A 20,756-nucleotide genomic window follows, 5' to 3' on the forward strand; every position below is an offset into this window, starting at 1 on the left:
AGAACTTTTGTACATCAACAGACATTATAAAATAGACATTATAAAAATCAATAGACATTATTACATGAAATAGACAAATAGAAAAAACAGGAAGAAAAAATTTCAAAGCCAAAACATGGAAATAACCTAAATATCCATTAACAGATGAAGGCATAAAGACAATAGGGTACATGTATACGATAGAACACTACTGAGTTCATTAAAAAAAATTACATAATGCCATTTGCTGCAACATGCATGGACTTAAGACATGATCATCCTAAGTAAAGCAAGTCAGAAATAGAAAGAAAAATACCATGTTTCATTTATATATGCAATCTAAAATATCACATAAATGAATACATCTAAGAAACAGACTCACAGACACAGAGAACAGACTTAGATTTCCAAGTGGGAGGCAGCTGAGCAAGGGAAAGATTGGGAGTGCAAACTAGTATATACGGGATGAATAAAGCACAAGGTCCTACTCCATAGCACAGAGAACTATATTATGTATCTTCTGATATACCATAAGGGAAAAGAATAAGAAAAAGAATATATATACATGTAACTGAGTCACTTTACAGTACAGCAGACATGCACGAACATGAGACACAAAGACTTTCAACCAGTTCCACAATCTCTACAGCAATCAAAATGCCTGCCAAGAAGAGACCAGACGTCTACTGCGGATACTTGGCCTCCAAGGAATGTCCAGACTCTGCATTTTCATTGGTTGAACACTGTCATAACACATGGTCTTCTGGAAAATGTAGTGTCATGGTCTCAAGAAATGGCACCCCACACTAGAAGACGAACAAGAAAAGCTAAACTGCTGAGGGGAGGAGCACTGAGAAACTGCCTGTGTGGGGGAAGGGCTTCATCCTTCTTAGGCGGGTGGAAGATTCTGGACCAGAGGAAGGGCTTAAGACCATTTGTCTTTAATGCTATTGACCACTGAAGTGTCTGCACATGGCCTCATTCCTTAAAGCCAACCCAAGCTGACATCTGCCACTGGTAACTGGAAGCAAACAAACATTATCCTATTGATCTTGAAATCAACCCTGAGTATTCACTGGAAGGACTGATGCTGAAGCTGAAGCTCCAATACTTTGGCCACCTTATGCGAAAAGTCAACTCACTGGAAAAGATTCCTGATGCTGAAAAAGATTGAAAGCAGAAGGAGATGACAGAGGATGAGATGGTTGGGTGGCATCACCGACTTGATGGACATGAGTTTGAGCAAGCTCCAGGAGATGGTGAAGGACATGAAAGCCTGGCATGCTGCAGTCCATGGGGTCAAGAACTCTGACACCACTTAGAGACTGAACAATTGCTCTTGAAATGCATACAGCCTGAAGTGTTAGCTATTTGGGGGAATTCCCTGGTGGTTCAGTGATTAGGATTTACTACGTTTGCAGCTGCCATGCGGCTGGGTTCAATGGGTATTCCAGGAAATACAATGCAGCAAGCCCCTTCTCCCAGTCAAAAAAAAGAAGAAAAAAAAAGTTTGAATTCATTTTGCAAGCTTTGCTCAAGGACAATAAAAATGTCAGAAAGGGTCCCTCTGAGACCAAGCAAAGGAACCTGTTACATGTTTTTTACTCTCTGGTGCTGCAGCTTAAGTCCCAACAAAGCCTTGCCTTAAAAAAAGAAAAAAGCACCCTGACTGGGTATCTGGAAAGGAGATACTGGGCACGCCTAATGCAGGTGAACAAGAGGGAAAGCACTGCTTTTGTACATCCAGAAAAGGCTCTCTTGCCTGCAGAGTCTGTGCCCAACTCACTGAGAAACACCGATGTATAATCTGGCCACACAGAATGGCTGTTCTCTTGCTCGCTGAACATCACCTGCCCAACCAGTCTGATTCAACTATACCTACTCACGTGGCTGATTTTTCATCTTTATCATAAGGCCTAATCAGTCAAGGACTACCTTCTTGCCCTGGCTTCAGCTAGTGATTGTTCCAATCTTTAGATTATAATTTCTTCACATTTACTGAAGTCTTGTCTCTGTACCCCATGTCCACCCTATCCAACTGGAGACTCAAAGAACACCACATACATGTCCCGACACCCTGTCTCCCTCCCCACAACAGCCCTAGTCATACCGCAGCCCCATGCTAATGGACACACCTTGCTTTTCAGTGGGAACAAACATTCATAATTTTAATGTAAATGATCCCATTTATCTACGCAAACTTCCCTGGGCTCAGAATCTATAATTATTCTTCAAATTTGTGGAGGGACGGGTCTGCATCTCAGCTGAATAGCTTCCACAAGGACACACAGGGCCAGGCCTTTGACGAGTGCTTACACCACACCAAACAGAAGCACTGGCTTCTCTTCTGCACTTCCCAGTATGCACACCATCAACTGTGTCACAACCAGGAGCCACCTACTCTGGTGTCTACATCTTCACTGGGCCTCCAGCTCCACCTTCCCCAGTTCATATCTCCTTGCAAACACGTTCCCTTTTGTGATGTTGTGCAAAGTGACAGGGGCACCAAACCAGCAAGCCACCCATGGTCTTCAGTGTCACCCCAGATGTGACAATGGCCTCCACCACATGCACTATGCAGTGATTTCTTGCCAAGGTTCTGCCCATCTTTTTCATGAACCCAATTCAGGATACATCTTGCCCAAACTGTCCCGGTCACTATCCTGAGCACTGTGAGGGACCTTGAAAGACTGCTGCTGCTGCTGCTGCTAAGCCGCTTCAGTCGTGTCCGACTCTGTGCGACCCCATAGATGGCAGCCCATCAGGCTCCCCCGTCCCTGGGATTCTCCAGGCAAGAACACTGGAGTGGGTTGCCATTTCCTTCTCCAATGCATGAAAGTGAAAAGTGAAAGTGAAGTCACTCAGTCATGTCCGACTCTTCGCAACCCCATGGATTGCAGCCTACCAGGCTCCTCCGCCCATGGGATTTTCCAGGCAAGAGTACTGGAGTGGGTCGCCACTGTCTTCTCCCCACTTGAAAGACTAGGAATGTCCAAAGTGGACCTCCCCCTGTCTCCAAGGCTCTTCCTCCTAATCCCCTCACCCATCACCCCACTGCTCCTCCTACCCACCAGAAAAATATAAATCACCAAATGATTGCTATTTAGCAAGATAATCAGCAAGAACTTGCTCACATCTTCTGGGGACTGAACCTTGATAAACTTTAGTCCAAATGCTAAGGGCTCAAGGAATGACACCTCCCATAAAGCTTCAAAAACCCAAACTGAAGTTCTCTGCTAAACAAAGCTGCTCACAGATGTGAATCTCTAGCTGGTAACACAATTGTGACTCAGTCCCTAATCTGAATACAATCAGTGCATCAAACTTGATGTGACCTGGGAGATTGTCTTTCTAATCCCGTCTGCATTTACCTGATCATAAGGGATCTATGAGAACAGTGTGACTGTGTCTGGTCCACACACCACAATTTTGAGCATCAGTATCACATGCCTGGTCCCCCCAAAATTCACTGCTTGTGAATTCTGTACCCACACCTGCTGTGCGGGGTCAGCATGTCCCACTGTATTTCCCCAACAAGGCCTCACTTGTGTCACACATCCTTTGTGCTAGGTACATGAGTTAGCAGATCCAGGCTGCATCGAGGGGTGTGAGCATTCGACCTTTTGTCACACTGCCCCCAGGCTGTGCGGGTAAACACTGATATTTAGAACACATTCTTGTGTAAAAAACTGCTGGCATTATGAAAAGGTTTCTTTTATTTTTGAAAAGCATTCTAAGAAGTTATGTATGATGTGAAAAGAAGTGAAACCTGCGATTACAAAACTTAAAAATGACTAAGTAAATCATGATACACAAACAAAAAATGTGTAATTATGATAAATGATGATAATATACAGGAAGGGTCCAACACAGTCATTCCATTTATATATATATTTGAAAATAGTTATTACTGAAGTAGAGTAGGCCCTTATATCAGTAATTATAATGTGGAAGATGAATTTAACATGGCAGAAGGAAACTGATTTTAAGGATGTACACAAAAATGTTTAAATGTACACATACAAAATTTAAGTCAACTATACAACCAGTAAATGATTTTTCAAACAAATTAGAAAAATGTATTCCTAATCACTGTACTACGGTTTACTAGGTACACTCCTAAAACATTTTGCAGCTACTGGGCCTGTAAGGGGCAAAAAGCATACAATGGTGGGTTACAGGCAATGCTTCCCAACTCCATTTCAGTGACATTACGTTCACAATTTGACACTGGTAATGGTGTGAATATTTTCACCAGGGAAATTGGCAAACACTACAAAACAGGGATTGATTTACTGTGTAATTATATCTGAAGGTAACATATATTAATAAAATAAACTTATCAAAAACATGTATCATGTATAAGGCCATTATATTATACATTGTATAAAAATTGAGAACACAAACTTTCAGTATTCTGAATTACAATTCCATGCAGAAAAAAAAAAGCCACTCACATTCATGAATGAGTGAAATCTAACACGTCTTTGTTATTTCCTTGCTTTCCTAATGTCAAAATAAGAGAAAATAGCCTAATCTCACAAAACAGAAGTTGGCAAAAGTACGAATAGAAATCTAACGAAACAAGACACACAGGTAAAAGACAGACATGTGAAAAACAAAAATTTAACATCAAGAATCCTGAAAAAGAGAATCACCAGCAGTCCAGTGGCTAGGACTCCCCGTGTCCACATCACAAGACATTTAGATTGCTGGTTGGGGGAACTAAGATCCCACATGCCACATGGCACAGTTAAGTAAATAAATAATCTGAAAAAAATGTAATTAAAATTGTAATGATTTTTTAATACAGAGGTTTTGGTCTTCATGGGAGGGGTCACCTTGCATTCCTGTTAGTTTTAAAGCTAGGTTGATCAAGTATGAGTCTCAGAAAGTGAGGACAAATTCACACTAATAAATAATCATTATTTTGCTAGGTAACATGTTTCTGGAGGGGTAGAAGAAGTGAGGAGATGAGTAAAGGGGTAAAAGAAGAAGAGCTTTAGAGACTACACCATGTGAGGGCCATACTGGACATTCTCAGGCCTTCAGTGTCCCTCACACTGCCCAAAACAGTGAGCAGGTCAACCACATAAGGGGAACAGGAACATCTTGAGGTGGGTATGTAAAGAAGATGAACAGGACTTGGGAAACCAATCACTACAGAGAGCGGTGAGGCCAGTGTCAGATCTGGGGAAATGCCAATGAGTTGGTCCAGAGTCCCTAGCTTAGCGCTGTTGTTCTGTGAAGAACTTCCCAAGTGGGAGGGTGTTAGTGGGAGATGTGCACACATGGAAATGAGGCTGCATCCCCTTGTGGTGACGGAGCTGTCAGGTGTGCACAGCTCATGGTCAGGATATGGGAACTGGAGTCCCTGCTCTGAGCGGCAAAAGAAAAGCCAGTGGACATGTGCAGTGTAACCACTCTCATGAAAGGTGTGGCAGTAGTGAGCTCCTGTGGAAATCCCTCTGCCTCTCTGAGCTGGACAGCTCTTCTTTCTCAAAGGACAATGATAAAAACTGAGACATAGCATTGGTTTGGATGGGTAGATAAATGGAGTCATTCACAGAAAAGTAATCAATGCTGATTCCAGAGAAAAGGTAATCCTACCATCAGCATGGGTTGGGATGTAAGCACAGCTCATGGGGTGGGGGCAGAGGGAGCACAAGTGTCAGGATGGACAAGGTGTCCTTTCAGTCCTCAAACCTGGTGGGCATAGAGCAGGAATGAAGTCACCAGATTCTCCAAATGCCTGAACCAGGCAACGTGGCATTCAATCTCAGATCCTTATCCCTTCAACGGGAATCATTAACAGATGACACGGCATCTCTGTGCCTCTGTTTCTGCTCTAGAAAGGGTCCATTTCCTTCATAGGTTCTGCCCACTCTGTCACCACCTCAAACTTCTTTGACATCATTGCCAGCCATATTTGCAATATTTATAAAGCCCTTTCTTCAGTGTGACCTCGCTGATGTTTAATCAAGCAGCAACTTCGGTTGAAAGATTTACCACATTCCTTGCACTCATAAGGCTCTTCTCCAGGGTGGATTTTCCAATGTGTGTGGAGGAGCTGCCTTTGCTTAAAGGCTTTCCCATATTCACTGCACACAAAAGGCCTTTCTCCAGTGTGAAGTTTGTGATGATCATAGAGACTGGTTTGACTAGTAAAAGACTGGTCACATTCACTGTACTTATAAGGCCTTTCTTAAGTGTGAACTCTGTGATGATGAAGAAGGCTCGAGCAACTAATAAAATGCTTCCCACATTGAGTGCTCTTATAAGGCCTTTCTCCAGTGTGAACTCTCTGATGATCACGAAGGCTCCACCCTGCAGTAAAAGATTTCCCACATTCACTGCACTCATAAGGTTGTTCTCCACTGTGAACTCTCTGATGATACCGGAGGCCACTCATAGCAACAAAAGATTTCCCACATTCACTGCACTCATAAGGCCTTTCTCCACTGTGAACTCTCTGATGACGAAGAAGGCTCGAACTACTAGTAAAACATTTTCCACATTCACTGCACTTATAGGGCCTTTCTCCAGTGTGAACTCTCTGATGATCACGAAGGCTCAACCTAGCAATAAAAGATTCCCCCATTCATTGCATTCATAAGGCCGTTCTCCACTGTGAACTCTTCTGATGACGAAGGCTCGAGCTACTAGTAAAACATTTTCCACATTCATTGCAATTAAAAGGCTTTTCTCCAGTGTCAGCTCTCTGGGGACACTGGTGGTTCAGCCTAGCAGTTAAAGATTTCTCACATTTATTACACTCATAAGCCTGTTCTCCAGCATGAAACTTCTTATGGGCATTGAGATGTGCCTTTTGGCGAAAGAATTCCCCACATTCACTGCATTCAAAATCCCTTACTTCACTGTGAACTCTCCAATGATTACAAAGGTTCGATCTACTTGTAAAAGACTTCCCACATTTACTGCACTCATAAGGCTTTTCTCCAGTGTGAACATTCATATGTGCACTTAGCTGTTCATTGCGGCTAAAGAATTTCCCACAGGAACTGCACTCAAAAGGTCTTTCTCCACTGTGAATTCTCCGATGATTAGAAAGGATGGACCAAGTAGTGAATGACTTTCCACATTCACTGCACTCATAAGGCCTTTCCCCAGTGTGAACTCTCAGATGATAATAGAGACCAGAGCTAGTAGTAAGAGCTTTGCCACATCTGCTGCACTCATAAGGGTTTTCTCCAGTGTGAAGTCTTTCATGTGCAAGGAAATTGGATTTGTGGGCAAAAAATTTTCCACATTGGTTGCACTGATAAGGCTTTTCTCCAGTGTGAACTCTCTGATGTTGCATTAAGTTCCACTTTTGGATAAAAGATTTATTACATTCCTCGCACTCATAAGGCTTTTCTCCAGTGTGGATTTTTCTATGGGCAATGAGGTATTTCCTTCGGCTAAAGGATTTTCCACATTCACTGCAGTCATAAAGCATCCCTCCACAGTTAAATCTCTGATGTGCAAGGAAACTGGATTTGTGGCTAAATAATTTTCCACAATGGCTGCATTCATAACGCCTTTCTCTAGCATGAACTTTCTGATGATGAATGAGGGTATTTCTTTGGGTGCTGGCTTTCTCACGTGTATTGAACTTACAAAACCCTTCACTAGTGAGGACTCGCTCATCCTGAACAAGTATGTCTGTGTGGCTGGAGACTATCTTGCCTTCTCCCCAGCTCTGATGACTTTTCCCACTGTGAAAAACAGCTTCACATTCCTTACTATTGTTCAGTTTCTTCCTGGTATTAGTGGCCTGTGGCTGAGCTCCCATATTTGCCATGAATTCATTCCCAAGTTCCATGAAGGTAGAGAGATTCCCTGATGCAAGAACTGTACAGTTCTTCAAAAATGAGGGTCTCTCCATGATACAGCATAAGGGATTCTCTCCAATGTGCTGCTTCTGGTGCTGCTGAATGTTTGCAGTGAAATAGAACTGTTTCCCACATGACCCACATGTATATGCTTTCTGCCCACTATTTGTTCCTTGCTCTTCAGCCAAGTGCAAAATGTCTCTCAAAACTGGGATGCACATCTTACAAAGCTGGACCTTCTCAGGAGACAAACCTGCCCTGGGAGTCCTAATCTGTGACACTCCTTCTACAGATTCGCTCTGTTCAGAAGGTGTCTCCTCATCCTGAACTCCACGCCAAGTACCTGAAAACAAAGAAGTGACAGTGAAGTTCACGTTGACTTTACTGGAGGAAGGGAACGCCATCACAATTCTATATCTGACACATGAAAGAATCACTCCACAGGACTGTGTTCAGGAAATGGAGTTGGGATAAAACTGAGAAGCAGCTGCTCTCACCAAGCGCAGGACAGAAGGACTGGATGTGGCCCACGGAGAAAGGCGTCTTCTACAATTCACTCCTCTGTCAATGGCTTTTACCAGGAACACATCTCCTCAACCTGTGACACTGTAAGGAAGCAGATCTCCAAGCCTCAGAAAATCTGACTGTGATTTTTTTTTTCTTGAGATGAGCACTTTTAAGATCTACTCTTTTGATATTTTCTTCTTATTTACTCATTTATGACTTCACTTGGTGGTTGTTGCTGGTCTCAGGCTTTCTCTAGTTTCGGCAAGCAGGGGCTAGTCTCTAGTTGTGCTGGATGGGCTTCTTATTGCAATAGTTTCTTCTGTGGCAGAGCACAAGCTCTAAGGCAGGAACGCTTCAGTAGTTGCAACAGGCAGACTCAGTAGTTGCCGCACATAGGCTCAGTTGCTCCACAGCATGTGTGCAGCAATGCTGTACCAAGGACCAAACCCCTGTCTCCTGAATTGCCAGGTGGATTCTCCACCAGGAGACCACCAGGGATGCCCTCTTTGGGAAATTTCTAAATATTCAACACAGTCATGTTAATTAGAGTCACTATGCTATGCCTTACATCCCCAGGACTTACTCACCTCATAATTAGAAGTGTGTCACTTCTGACATTTTTCATTCATTTTACCTGCCCACCTTGCTCTGGTCTAGCAGTCACTAATCCTTTGTCTCTATCTGTTTGGTGTTGGTGTTATTGTTTTAAAGATTCAACATGTAAGCATAACCATCCAGTACAGGTAAATGTGGAACAACCTGAGTTCTGAATGCTTGGGTCCACTTTTGCAGGAACACTTTTCAATAAATACACACAGAATGATATGCTCTGTGTAGTTGGATGAATCCACAAATGGGAAAACTTCAGAATCAGAGGACTGACTATGGGCCTCTAGACTTCAGTATATTTAGAGGATCCTGGATCCAATCCTCAGTGGACACAGTGGGACAACTGGATTTGTCTTTCCCTGATTTATTTCACTTAGCATAATGCTCTCCAGGTCAATTTACGCTACTGCAAATGGCAATACAGCCATCTTTTTGATGGTTATATAATACTGCATAATATTCCATATATATTTCATTTTTGTTATCCACTCATCTATCAATGGACACTCAGGTTGTTTCCATCTCTTGAATATTATAAATAAGCTACAATAGACATAAGGCACAGATACCTTTTTGAAATGATGATTTTACTCCCTCTGCATAAATACACAAAGGTGGACTTGATGGACGATATGTAAGTTCCTTTTTGAATTCTGTAAGCAGTCTCCATAATCTTTACTACAGTGGTTGCAATAAAGTATATTCCTACCCACAGGGAGTCAAGAATCTGCCTGCAATGCAAGAGACCCGGCTTTAACTCCAGGGTTGGGAAGATCCTCTGGAGAAGGGAAAGGCTACCCACTCCAGTAGTCGGGCCTGGAGAATTCCATGGGTAGAGGAGCCTGGAGGGCTACAGTCCATGGTGTCGCCGAGTCAGACCTGACTGAGTGACTAACACTTTCGCAACACTTTACCAACAGTGCACAAGGGGTCCGTTTTCTCTACCAGTTTACCAACATTTATTTTTTTGTCCTTTTTATAACAGACATTGTAACGTGTATGAGGTGGTATCTCATTGTGTTTCTGATTTGCATTTTCCCAACCATTTATGATACTGAGCATCTTTCATGTAGCTGCTTCCCATACATATGTATTCTGAAGAACAACAGCAACTGTGTACCCCATTATGCATTTTCTTAAAACACCCATATATGTATGTTTACATAACATTAAAACAAATGAGAAGAATTATAAAATGGAGCAGAGAAAGCAATCAGGAATTTTTTTAAATTATAAAGCATTCAAACTACCAAGGAAGCCATACAGGGTCATTTGAAAGTGGACTACAATCAGATGTAAATATATAGTGCAAACTCCAGCGCAATTACATTACAGAAAAATGAAAGGAAAAAAGTATACATGATACGCTAACAAAGAAGAGAAGATGCAATCATACAAAATCCTCCATTAACAAATGAAAAAGACTGGACAACAAACATAGGGAAAAGAATAAAGGCAATGGTAGAAAATGGTAACAAATTCATTAGATATTTATTTAACTATATGACTATATTAAACATTGATAGTCTCAATACACCAATGAAAAAAGATATTATCAGAGTGAATTCAGAAAGAGTAGTCAAGTACATATTCCCTCCAAAAAACCCACTTTAAATAGAACATGCAGGAATTCCCTAGCAGTCTAGTGCTTAGGACTCAGCACTGTCACTGCTTCAGCTGGGGTTCAATCCCCAGTCAGGGAACTAAGACACTGCAAGCTGTGGCATGTCCAAAAAACAAACAAAAGCACCCACCAATACATGATATCATCAAGGGATGCAAAAAAAAAAAAAAAAAAAAAACAAAGGATCTGGCCAAATCCAATACCCATTCATGATCAAAATCTCCCTCTCCTAGCTATCTAAAAATAGAAAAATTCTTTAACTTCACAATCAAAATAAAACCCTACTGGTATCATCATACTTCGTAGACAAAAACTAGAAACTTTCCTACTAAGATGAAGAATTCAACTTTGTAAGTCATACTAATGAATGAGAAAATAGAGTTATACAAAAGTTATACTGATAGAGAGTAAAAGAATAAAACTGCCTTCATTCTAAATGGCATAACCAGCTATATAAAAACAAAATACACACACACACACACACACACAAATCCTGGAATTCAAAAGCAATTACAGCAAGGTTTCAGGATACAAGGATAGTATACAAAAGTCAAGTATTACTTTCCTATACATCAGCAACAAACAAGTGAAGTTTGAAATTAAAAACACAATGTGCTAAGTTACTTCAGTCATATCTGACTCTTTGTTACCCTATGGGCCATAAACGGCCAGGCTTGTCTGCCCATGGGATTCTCCAGGCAAGAATACTGGAGTGGGTTGCCATTTCCTTCTCCAGGGGATTATCCCAGAATCTCTAACATCTCCTGCACTGGCAGGCAGGTTCTTTACCACTAGCACCACCTGAGAAGTCCCCCCAAAACACAATACCATGTACATTAACACCCCCTGAAAGAATGGAGAGAGAAAGGAAGAAATAGTTATAATCTACCAAGACACGTACAAATCTACATGAGGGAAATGATAAAAACTCTGATGAAGAAATCAAAGAACTAAATAAATGGAAAGATATTTCACATTAAAAGTGTCAAAGATATTTCACATTCCACTTTTGTCAAGATGTCAGTTATGCCCACCTTCACCCATCAATTCAATGTGAAAGTGAAAGCGAAAGTGCAGCCAGTCGTGTCCGGCTCTGTGACCCCACAGACTGTAGCCTACCAGGCTTCTGCGTCCATGGGGTTTTCCAGGCAAGGGTTCTGGAGTGGGTTGCCATTTCCTTCTCCAGATCAATTCAATGTAATCCAAATCAAATACCCAGGAAATTATTAAGAGAATATAAATAAACTGATTTAGGTTATACTTGAATGGTCTAGTGGTTTTCCCTACTTTCTGCAATTTAAGTCTGAATTTGGCAATAAGGAGTTCATGACCTGAACCACAGTCAGCTCCCAGTCTTGTTTTTGCTGGCTGTATAGAGCTTCTCCATCTTTGGCTGCAGACAATATAATCAATCTGATTTCAGTATTGACCATCTGGTAATGTCCATGTGTAGAGTCGTCTCTTGTATTGTTGGAACAGGGTGTTTGCTATGACTAGTGCGTTCTCTTGGCAAAACTCTGTTAGCCTTTGGCCTGCTTCATTTTGCACTCCAAAGCCAAATTTGCCTGTTATTCCAGGTATCTCTTGCCTTCCTACTTTTGCATTCCAGTCCCCTATAATGAAAAGGACACCTTTTTTGGGTGTTAGTTCTAGAAGATCTTGTAGGTCTTCATGGAACCGTTCAAATTCAGCTTCTTCAGCATTACTGATTGGGGCACAGACTTGGATTACTGTGGTATTGAATGGTCTGCCTTGGTAATGAACCATTAGACCATGCAGGTATGACCTAAATCAAATCCCTTATGATTATATAGTGGAAGTAACAAATAGATTCAAGGGATTGGATCTGATAGACAGAGTGCCTGAAGAACTATGGACAGAGGTTTGTGACATTGTACAGGAGGCAGTGATCAACACCATCCCCAAGAAAAAGAAATGCACAAAAGCAAAATGGTTGTCTGAGGAGGCCTTACAAATAGCTGAAAAAAGAAGAGATGTTAAAGGCAAAGGAGAAAAATAAAGACAAAACCATTTGAATGCAGCATTCCAAAGAATAGCACAGAGAGATAAGAAAGCCTTCCTCAGTGATCAATGCAAAGAAATAGAGGAAAACAATAGAATGGGAAAGACTAGAGATCTCTTCAAGAAAATTAGAGATACCAAGGGAATATTTCATGCAAAGATGGGCTCAATAAAGGACAGAAATGGTATGAACCTAAAAGAAACAGAAGATATTAAAAAGAGGTGGCAAGAAAACACAGAACTGTACAAAAAAGATTTTCATGACCCAGATAACCATGATGGTGTGATCACTCACCTAGAACCAGACATCCTGGAATGTGAAATCAAGTGGGCCTTAGGAAGCATCACTACGAACAAAGCTAGTGGAGGTGACAGAATTCTAGCTGACCTATTTCAAATCCTAAAGGTTGATGCTGTGAAAGTGCTGCATTCAATATGCCAACAAATTCAGAAAACTCAGCAGTGGCCACAGGACTGGAAAAGGTCAGTTTTCATTCCAATCCCAAAGAAAGGCAATGCCAAAGAATGCTCAAACTACCACACAAATGCACTCATCTCACACGTTAGCAAGTAATGCTCAAAATTCTCTAAGCCAGGCTTCCACAGTACGTGAACCGTGAACTTCCAGATGTTAACACTGGGGGTTCAATGGTTAAGAATCCTCCTTGCAATGCAGGGGACTTGGATTAGATTCCTATCTGGGGGACTAAGATTTCACATGCCCTGGAACAACTATGCCCAAAAGCCACAACTACTGAACCTGTGATCCACAAGTAAAGAGCCCAAATGCTGCAACAAAAGATTCCACATGAGGCAAAAATCCCACATGATGCAACTAAGACCCAATGCAACCAAAATAAATACACAGCTAAACAAATAAACATTTTATTTAAAAAGAACAAAGTTTAAGGACCCACAACACATGAATCTGAAATTCTTACAAAGCTAAATAAAGCAAAACAGTGTGCTACTGACATAAAAACAGATATATATTCTAATGGAATAAAACAGACACTACTGAGTCTAAACATCAACCCTCAAATACATAATCCAATACTTACTAACAAGAGGACCATTACCATTCAATAAAGACAGTCTTCTCAACAAACGGTGCTAGGAAAACTGGATACCCACATGTACAACAATGAAAACAGAACCTTATCTAACACCATACACAAAAATTCACTCAAAGCATACCAAAGATCTAAACTTAAGAGATAAGATTACAAATTCGTAGGAAAAACATACAAGACAAACTGGGCCTCATAAAAAGGAACAATTGTGGTTGCATACCTTTAACTTACACAGAATCATGTGTCAATAATACCTCAAGAAAGCTGTGCAGAAAAGAGGAAAAAAATAAAGTTTTGTACATCAAAGGACACTATAAACACAGTAAAAAAGAAACCATAGGTTGGGAGAAAGCATTTCCAAAACACAAATACAAAAACGGATTAATATCAGACTTCTCTGATAGTACAGTGGATAAGAATCCACCTGCCAATGCAGGGGACACAGGTTCGCTCCTTGGTCTGGGAAGATTCCACATATAAGTAAATGAGCCTGTGCGCCACAACTACTGAAGCCCACACATCCAAGAGCCCCCACACGGCAACTCTTGCGCCCTGGTGCTGCAACTGCTGAGGCCTGTGCACTGGAGCCTGAGAGAGCCTCCTTCACGTGACAAAAGAGAAGCCACCCTAAAGAGAAGCCTGTGCACAGGAACAAAGACCCAGCGCAACCAAATAAATAAATAAATTGTAAAGGACTGATATTCAGAATCTATGGATAAATTTGTAATTCAACAACAACTAAAAAGCCAACCAGATTAATAAATTAAAAAAGGACTAGGGTAGATATTTTTTAAAGATATACAAATGACCAATAAGTACACCATGAGGGAATGTAACCAAAATGGGAAAATATACCACTTCAAATCCATTAGGACGGCAATGATTAAAAGAAAAGAAAATAACAAAGACTTCCCTGGTGGTCCAGTTGCTGAAGCTCCAGGCTCCCAATGCAGAGGCCCCAGGTTCCATCCCAGGTCAGGGAACCCACATGCCACAACTAAGAGTTTACAGGCCGTAACTAAAGATGCCACATGCCGCAACAAAGACTGAAGATCGACGACCTGAAGTGCCACAACTAAGACCCAGGGCAGCCAAATGAATAAATACTATAAGTAAAAAACAAAACACAAAAAGAAAAACCTTGCACTCATACCTCCAATTCCCTAATATTAAAAAAAAAAAAAAAAAAAAAAAGACTGCATACTGCCAATACAGATGGCAGATATTCAATCCCTGGCTATCACTTCTCAGGGAAATAACATCCTGCATGCCCCTTGGGGAGACCAAAACAAAAGAACAGAAAATAACAGATGCTGGCATGGATATAAAGAAATTGGAACCTTGAAAAAAGATCTTGCAAAACATGTCATGGTCTGTTTCAGTAGTAACCATGTCAGTGACAACACTGTTGCAGAGTCAGGCACACACACAAATGTCAGGTGTAGGAATGGAGTAAAACTTCGGTACCATTCACTTGGAAAGTCACTTGGCCAAAAAGAGGGCAAAGAAAGAGAAATAAATCAGGCTGATGGAAGACTACTGACCTTGACAGTTTCTCAAGGCAAGAGAAATAAAAGCAAAAACAAATGGGACCTAATCAAACATAGTCATGTATGGATGTTCCCACAGTCATGTACAGATGTGAGACTTGGACCATAAGGAAGGCTTAGCACTTAAGACTTGATGCTTTCAAACTCTGAAACTGGAGAAGACTCTTGAGAGTCCCTTAGACAGCAAAAAGATCAAACTAGTCAATCCTAAAAGGAATCAACCCTGAATATTCATTGGAAGGACTGATGCTGAAGCTGAAGCTCCAATGCTTTCACCACCTGATGCGAAAAGCCAACTCACTGGAAAAGACCCTGATCCTGAGAAAGAATGAGGGCAGGAGGAGAAGAGAGTAACAGAGGATGAGCTGGTTGGATGGTACCATTAAGTCACTGGACATAAGCAAACTCCAGGAGATGGTGAAGGACAGGGAAGCCTAGCATGCAGTTCATGGGGCTGCAAAGAACTGGACACGACTGAGTGATCAACAAAGGTCCATCTGGTCAAGGCTATGGTTTTTCCTGTGGTCATGTATGGATGTGAGAGTTGGACTGTGAAGAAGGCTGAGTGCTGAAGAATTGATGCTTTTGAACTGTGCTGTTGGAGAAGACTCTTGAGAGTCCCTTGGACTGCAAGGAGATCCAACCAGTCTATTCTGAAGGAGATCAGCCCTGGGATTTCTTTGGAAGGAATGATGCTAAAGCTGAAACTCCAGTCACCTCATGCAAAGAGTTGACTCATTGGAAAAGACTCTGATGCTGGGAGGGATTGGGGACAGGAGGAGAAGGGGACGACAGAGGATGAGATGGCTGGATGGCATCACTGACTCAATGGACGTGAGTCTGAGTGAACTCCGGGAGTTGGTGATGGACAGGGAGTCCTGGCATGCTGTGTGATTCATGGGGTTGCAAGGAGTCGGACACGACTGAGCGACTGAACTGAACTGAACTGAGTGATCAACAACAAAATCAAACAAAAGCTTTTGCACAGCAAAGTAAACCATAAACAAAACAAAAAGACAAACTACTGAAAATAATGTGACTGACAAGGGCTTAATTTCCAAAATATATAAAAAGGAGTACAACTGATAACAAAAAAAACCAACCCAGAAGAGCTTTCTTCTGGGTTGGGTTTTTTAGACATTTCTCCAAAGAAAAAATTCAGATGGCCAATAGGCACATGAAAAGGTACCCATCATCACTAATCATCACAGAAATGCAAACCAAAACTATTATACAATGAGGTACCACATCATACCGGACAGAACGGCCATCAGTAAAACGTCCACAAATATGGTTTTTCCTTATAGTCCAGTGGTTAAGAATCCACCTTGCAATGCAAGGGATACTAGCCCAATCCATGATCCGGGAAAACCCCATGTGCCGCGGAGCAACTAGGCCTGCGCACCACAACCACTAGCTCTGTGCTCCAGAGCCCACAGGCCACACACCGCAGCCTGCGGGGCCACAGCCCGGGCCCCACAACAAGAAGACACTCAGTTAGAGAGGGGCCCTCTCTCCACAGCTAGAGAAAAGACCAGCAAAGCAACGAAGACCCAGTGTGGCCAAAATTAAAATAAGTAAATTCATTAATTTTTTAAAAGTCTACAAATAACAAATTTGGGAGAGAATGTGGAGAAAAAGGAAACCTCTTACACTGTTGGTGAGAACGTAAATTGGTACAGTCACTATGGAAAACGCTACAGAGGTTCCTTAAAATAAGAGTTACCTTATGATCCACAATCCCATTCCTGGGCATGTATACAGAGAAAAACATAGTCTGGGATACATGCACCCCCGTATTCCTTGCAGTAATGTTTACAATAGCCAAGAAATGGAAGCAACCTAAATGTCGACAGATGAATAGATGAAGAAGATGTGGTGCTTATATACCATGGAATAGTTCTCAGCCACTAAAACAAATGAAATAATGTCATTTGCAACAACATGGATGGACCCAGAGATTGTCAATACTGAGAGAAGTTAAGTCAGAAAGAGAAGGAGAAATAGTTATGACATACCTTATATGTAGAATCTAAAAAGAAATGATACAAATGAAGTTGAAAAACAGAGAGTCAGAGAATGGATGCCAGGAGGAAGGACTAGAAGAAGGGATAGTTAGGGAGTTTGGGGTGGACATGTGCACACTCCTGTATTTAAAATGAATACCAACAAGGGCCTACTATACAGCACATGGAACTCTGCTCAATGTTATGTGGCAGCCTGGATAGGAGGGAAGTTTGGGGGATAACAGATACCTGTACGTGAATGGCCCAGTCCTTTCCCTGTTCACCTGAAACTATCAAACATTGTTAATCAGCTATAACCCATTACAAAATAAAAACTTAGGAAAACTAGAATAGATTCAAATCAACCAAAACTGAAAGTATTCTGTGGGAAGAAACATCGTATTTCTATCTGTTTACTGGAAAAGCGTTTCAACCAGTTGATGTGCCAGATTACATTGAGCACCTATTATACAGTAGGCACTCTTTCCCAGGCTGTGAACACAGCTGTGAAGCAGGTATAAAAGCACTCTTGGCAGATCATAAACATGTAAGCAAACAAACCAGGACACCTCAAAGGTGCTTTTAGGAACAGGATAACATCCCAGAGAGTGACTAATGTGTGTATGTGTTGGGGAAGGGCTTCTTTAAACCAGGTCATTGAGAAAGGACCTCAGGCAAGAAAGATAAATATAATATCGCTTAAGTGAAATAAAAAAAAAAAAAAAAAAACCTGATACATACACACTTATTTAGGAAACAGAACCAGACTCAAGGATTTAGACAATGAACTTGCTGTTGCCAGAAGGGAAAGGAGAAGGGCATGGATAGTTAGAGAGTTTGTGACTGACATGTACTGCTGTATTTAAAATGGATAACCAGCAGAATCTAATGTACAACAGGAATTAAAACAAAATTGTAAATCAACAGTAATTCAATAAAATTAAATACAAAACAAAAAGACTACTGACCCTGAATCCTCAGCTGTAATTTGGGGCTACAGGTGTTCGGCACTAAGGAGTAGGGATGCACTCTCCGTAGACACACTAACCACAGCACATAACTCACCACTGTCAGAAAGCAGTGATGTGAGCAGTAAAGAGCTGTTCTTGGGGGAAAGGAGAAAGACAGAGCCTGGCTCAGAGGATAGAGGTGGGTGTGCAGGCCTTACCCAGCATGCATACAAGCGCAAAGTTCTCCAGCATGACATCCAGGTACAGCTGTATCTGAGCCTCATCAAGAAGACACCATTCCTCCCAGGAGAAGTACATGGCCACATCCTCAAAGGTCACACTGCCCTGGTATAACACGAACAAATAAAACCATGAACAGTCTCACTCCTGAAAAGCCACGATCTATTTTGCCACATATCTCCCAGCCCAGTAAGATGTAACCCCCTAGAAACAACGGGAAGCAAATCTCCCTCCTCTGATCTGAACTTTCCATTGCCTCCAGAATACACAGGCAGTCATTTGAAGCTGAAATCCTGCTCTTCCCTGCTGCTTATTCCCACCAGAAAATAAGGAGACCTGCACTTACCTAAACCAGCTCAGTTTCACCTCAAAGCACTTCCATGGACTGACACGGGTTCCAGGAGTAATGTGCCATACTTCCTCCATAGAACAGGCCTGCACTGAATAACCCAGGCATGGGGTTCCCAAGGTCCCCAAACCAAAAAACTGGTAGGATGGCAGGTAAAGAGCCCCCAAGACCTTACTCAAATACAGAGAATTAGCGCCTGGGAGTGATAACAAGGGAGGGACTGGAACAACTTCCATTTACTAAAAGTGCTTCTGCAGCCCTGGGAATCTGCGGGAACACGAAGGCCACGGAGGAGAGTGACCAGGGCGATGCTCCAGGGACTCAGGACATGCCAGGGCCACTGCCTGGTACCAGGGCCAGGGAGCCTCAGCTGACTGGCTAACCTCTCCTCCGTGACTCCATCGTCAGTGCTACCCTTTACCAGATGCTACCGTGAAAAAGCCACAACTTCCCTCTGCTCAAAGTACTCACCACCCCCTACAGACTTTTCTTCCACTGAACAGTCTTTGGAGAACTTCTAAAAGCTCGACTAGATCGTGTCCTTCCTTTGCTCAAAGCTCCACGGCTCCCAAGGCCCTAAGAAGAAAGGTACAATACAACTTCTAATCTAGTACTCGAGCTGCAGCCTGGCCTCAAACTTAGGTCCTCACAGAAACAGGATGGACTATAGATTCCCCCAACGATCCTGCTTCAGCTGCATCCAAGCCTCACCCACACATTACACTTGTCTTCAGAAATAAGGACACCACCTCCGAAGGCCTGCATGTTCTGAACCAGGGGCCTGAGATAAAGCGACCTGAGCAGGCTTCTAACTCTGGGCATCAGTATTTCAGTAAGGAAATGGGCAGGGGAGAACCCGGAGCACGAAGCGTTTACCTGATGTGGGGCCGACAGCGCAGCCGCCGCCATCGTAGCCTGTGGGCGGAGCGACAACACTCGAACAACCGAGTCGGACTCGGCACGGTTATTCTCGGCCTACGGCGACGTCTGCAACCCTGCGTAGTACGGACAAAGCTTCCAACTACGCCTCAGCCCCTCATCTCCCTCTCCAACAACACACTCCGGAGTTTCTGCCTAGCTCCACAGTCTCAGTAGCGACCAAAATGTCAGCCACCAAAACACCGGAAGTCCCACTACCGGATGTTCCGCCTCTAGGAAATGCATCGCCTTTGGATTTTCATTGGCTGAAGGCCTCAGCGCAAAATCTTCTGGGTAATGTAGTGCCAAAGCCTCGAGCAATTGCACCCCACTCTGGAAGCCCCAAGAAAAAAAGCCCAGCGGCACCACGAGGATCGCAGAGAAATCACCTGAGGTGGAGGAGAGTGGTTCCACAATTCTAAAGAGGATGGGGGCTCCATGAGAGAACGGAAATAGGGTGCTTCAGAGCATTTTAATCCTTTAATGCTACTGATCACTGAAGTATTATAGACTTAATCTCAGACTTCTTGAAGCCAACCCTATTTGACATCCGTTGGTAACTGGAAGTAAACATACATTATCCTATTGCTCTTGAAATGCATGCAGCTTGAAGTGTTGAAGTCATTTAAGAAAAAAGTCTACAATAGCCTGAATGGGAATGCAGAAAGTTGATATTTAACAGGCTTGATGAAGCCTAACAAGAGATAAAGGCAACTTAGCAAGTATAACTCCCATATTGATACCTAATCAAACACCTATTTCCTATGCTTACTATTTGATTTCTATGGCAACATTGAACTCAATCTTTCATCCATATTGTAACAAGCCCAGAACTTTGGGCATCCATCTCACATGCCTGTCCCAACATCTCTCTGGAGTGTTTGTGTGTTTCTCTGGCCCTGGGTCTGCAATTCCCACTGTATTTTCCCAACAAGGTCTTCTTTCTCATTTCCCTTTGTGCTGTGGTACATGAATTTGTAGATCCAGGCCGCAATGAAGGGTGGTCAGCATTCAAACTCTGTCACACTGTGTCCCCTGTTGGGCTAACATGCAGCAATATTTAGAATACTTTCATGTGCAATAAAGTTACTGGA

General features: G+C 42.3%; 1 protein-coding gene across 2 annotated transcripts in view; it reads right to left on the reverse strand.

Moving 5' to 3' along the window:
- The window catches only part of LOC129631410 (zinc finger protein 211-like), a 50,848-nt gene that overhangs the window by 21,142 nt on the left and 8,950 nt on the right, over positions 1–20,756 (reverse strand). The window contains exons 2-5 of one of the 2 annotated variants that reach the window (XM_055552384.1): positions 19,621–20,705; positions 18,374–18,500; positions 6,866–8,157; positions 3,100–6,535 (exon numbers count right to left, since the gene is read on the reverse strand). In XM_055552384.1, coding sequence (XP_055408359.1) covers positions 6,185–6,535; positions 6,866–8,157; positions 18,374–18,500; positions 19,621–19,653 — 1,803 coding nt within the window. In that variant the 5' untranslated portion in view covers positions 19,654–20,705 and the 3' untranslated portion in view covers positions 3,100–6,184. Of the gene's footprint in view, positions 1–3,099; positions 6,536–6,865; positions 8,158–8,311; positions 8,421–18,373; positions 18,501–19,620; positions 20,706–20,756 lie in introns of those variants that run through there. The other variant, XM_055552383.1, reaches the window with a different exon arrangement.

This window comes from Bubalus kerabau, chromosome 17, assembly GCF_029407905.1.
Source record: "Bubalus kerabau isolate K-KA32 ecotype Philippines breed swamp buffalo chromosome 17, PCC_UOA_SB_1v2, whole genome shotgun sequence".
Lineage (NCBI taxonomy): Eukaryota > Metazoa > Chordata > Mammalia > Artiodactyla > Bovidae > Bubalus > Bubalus kerabau.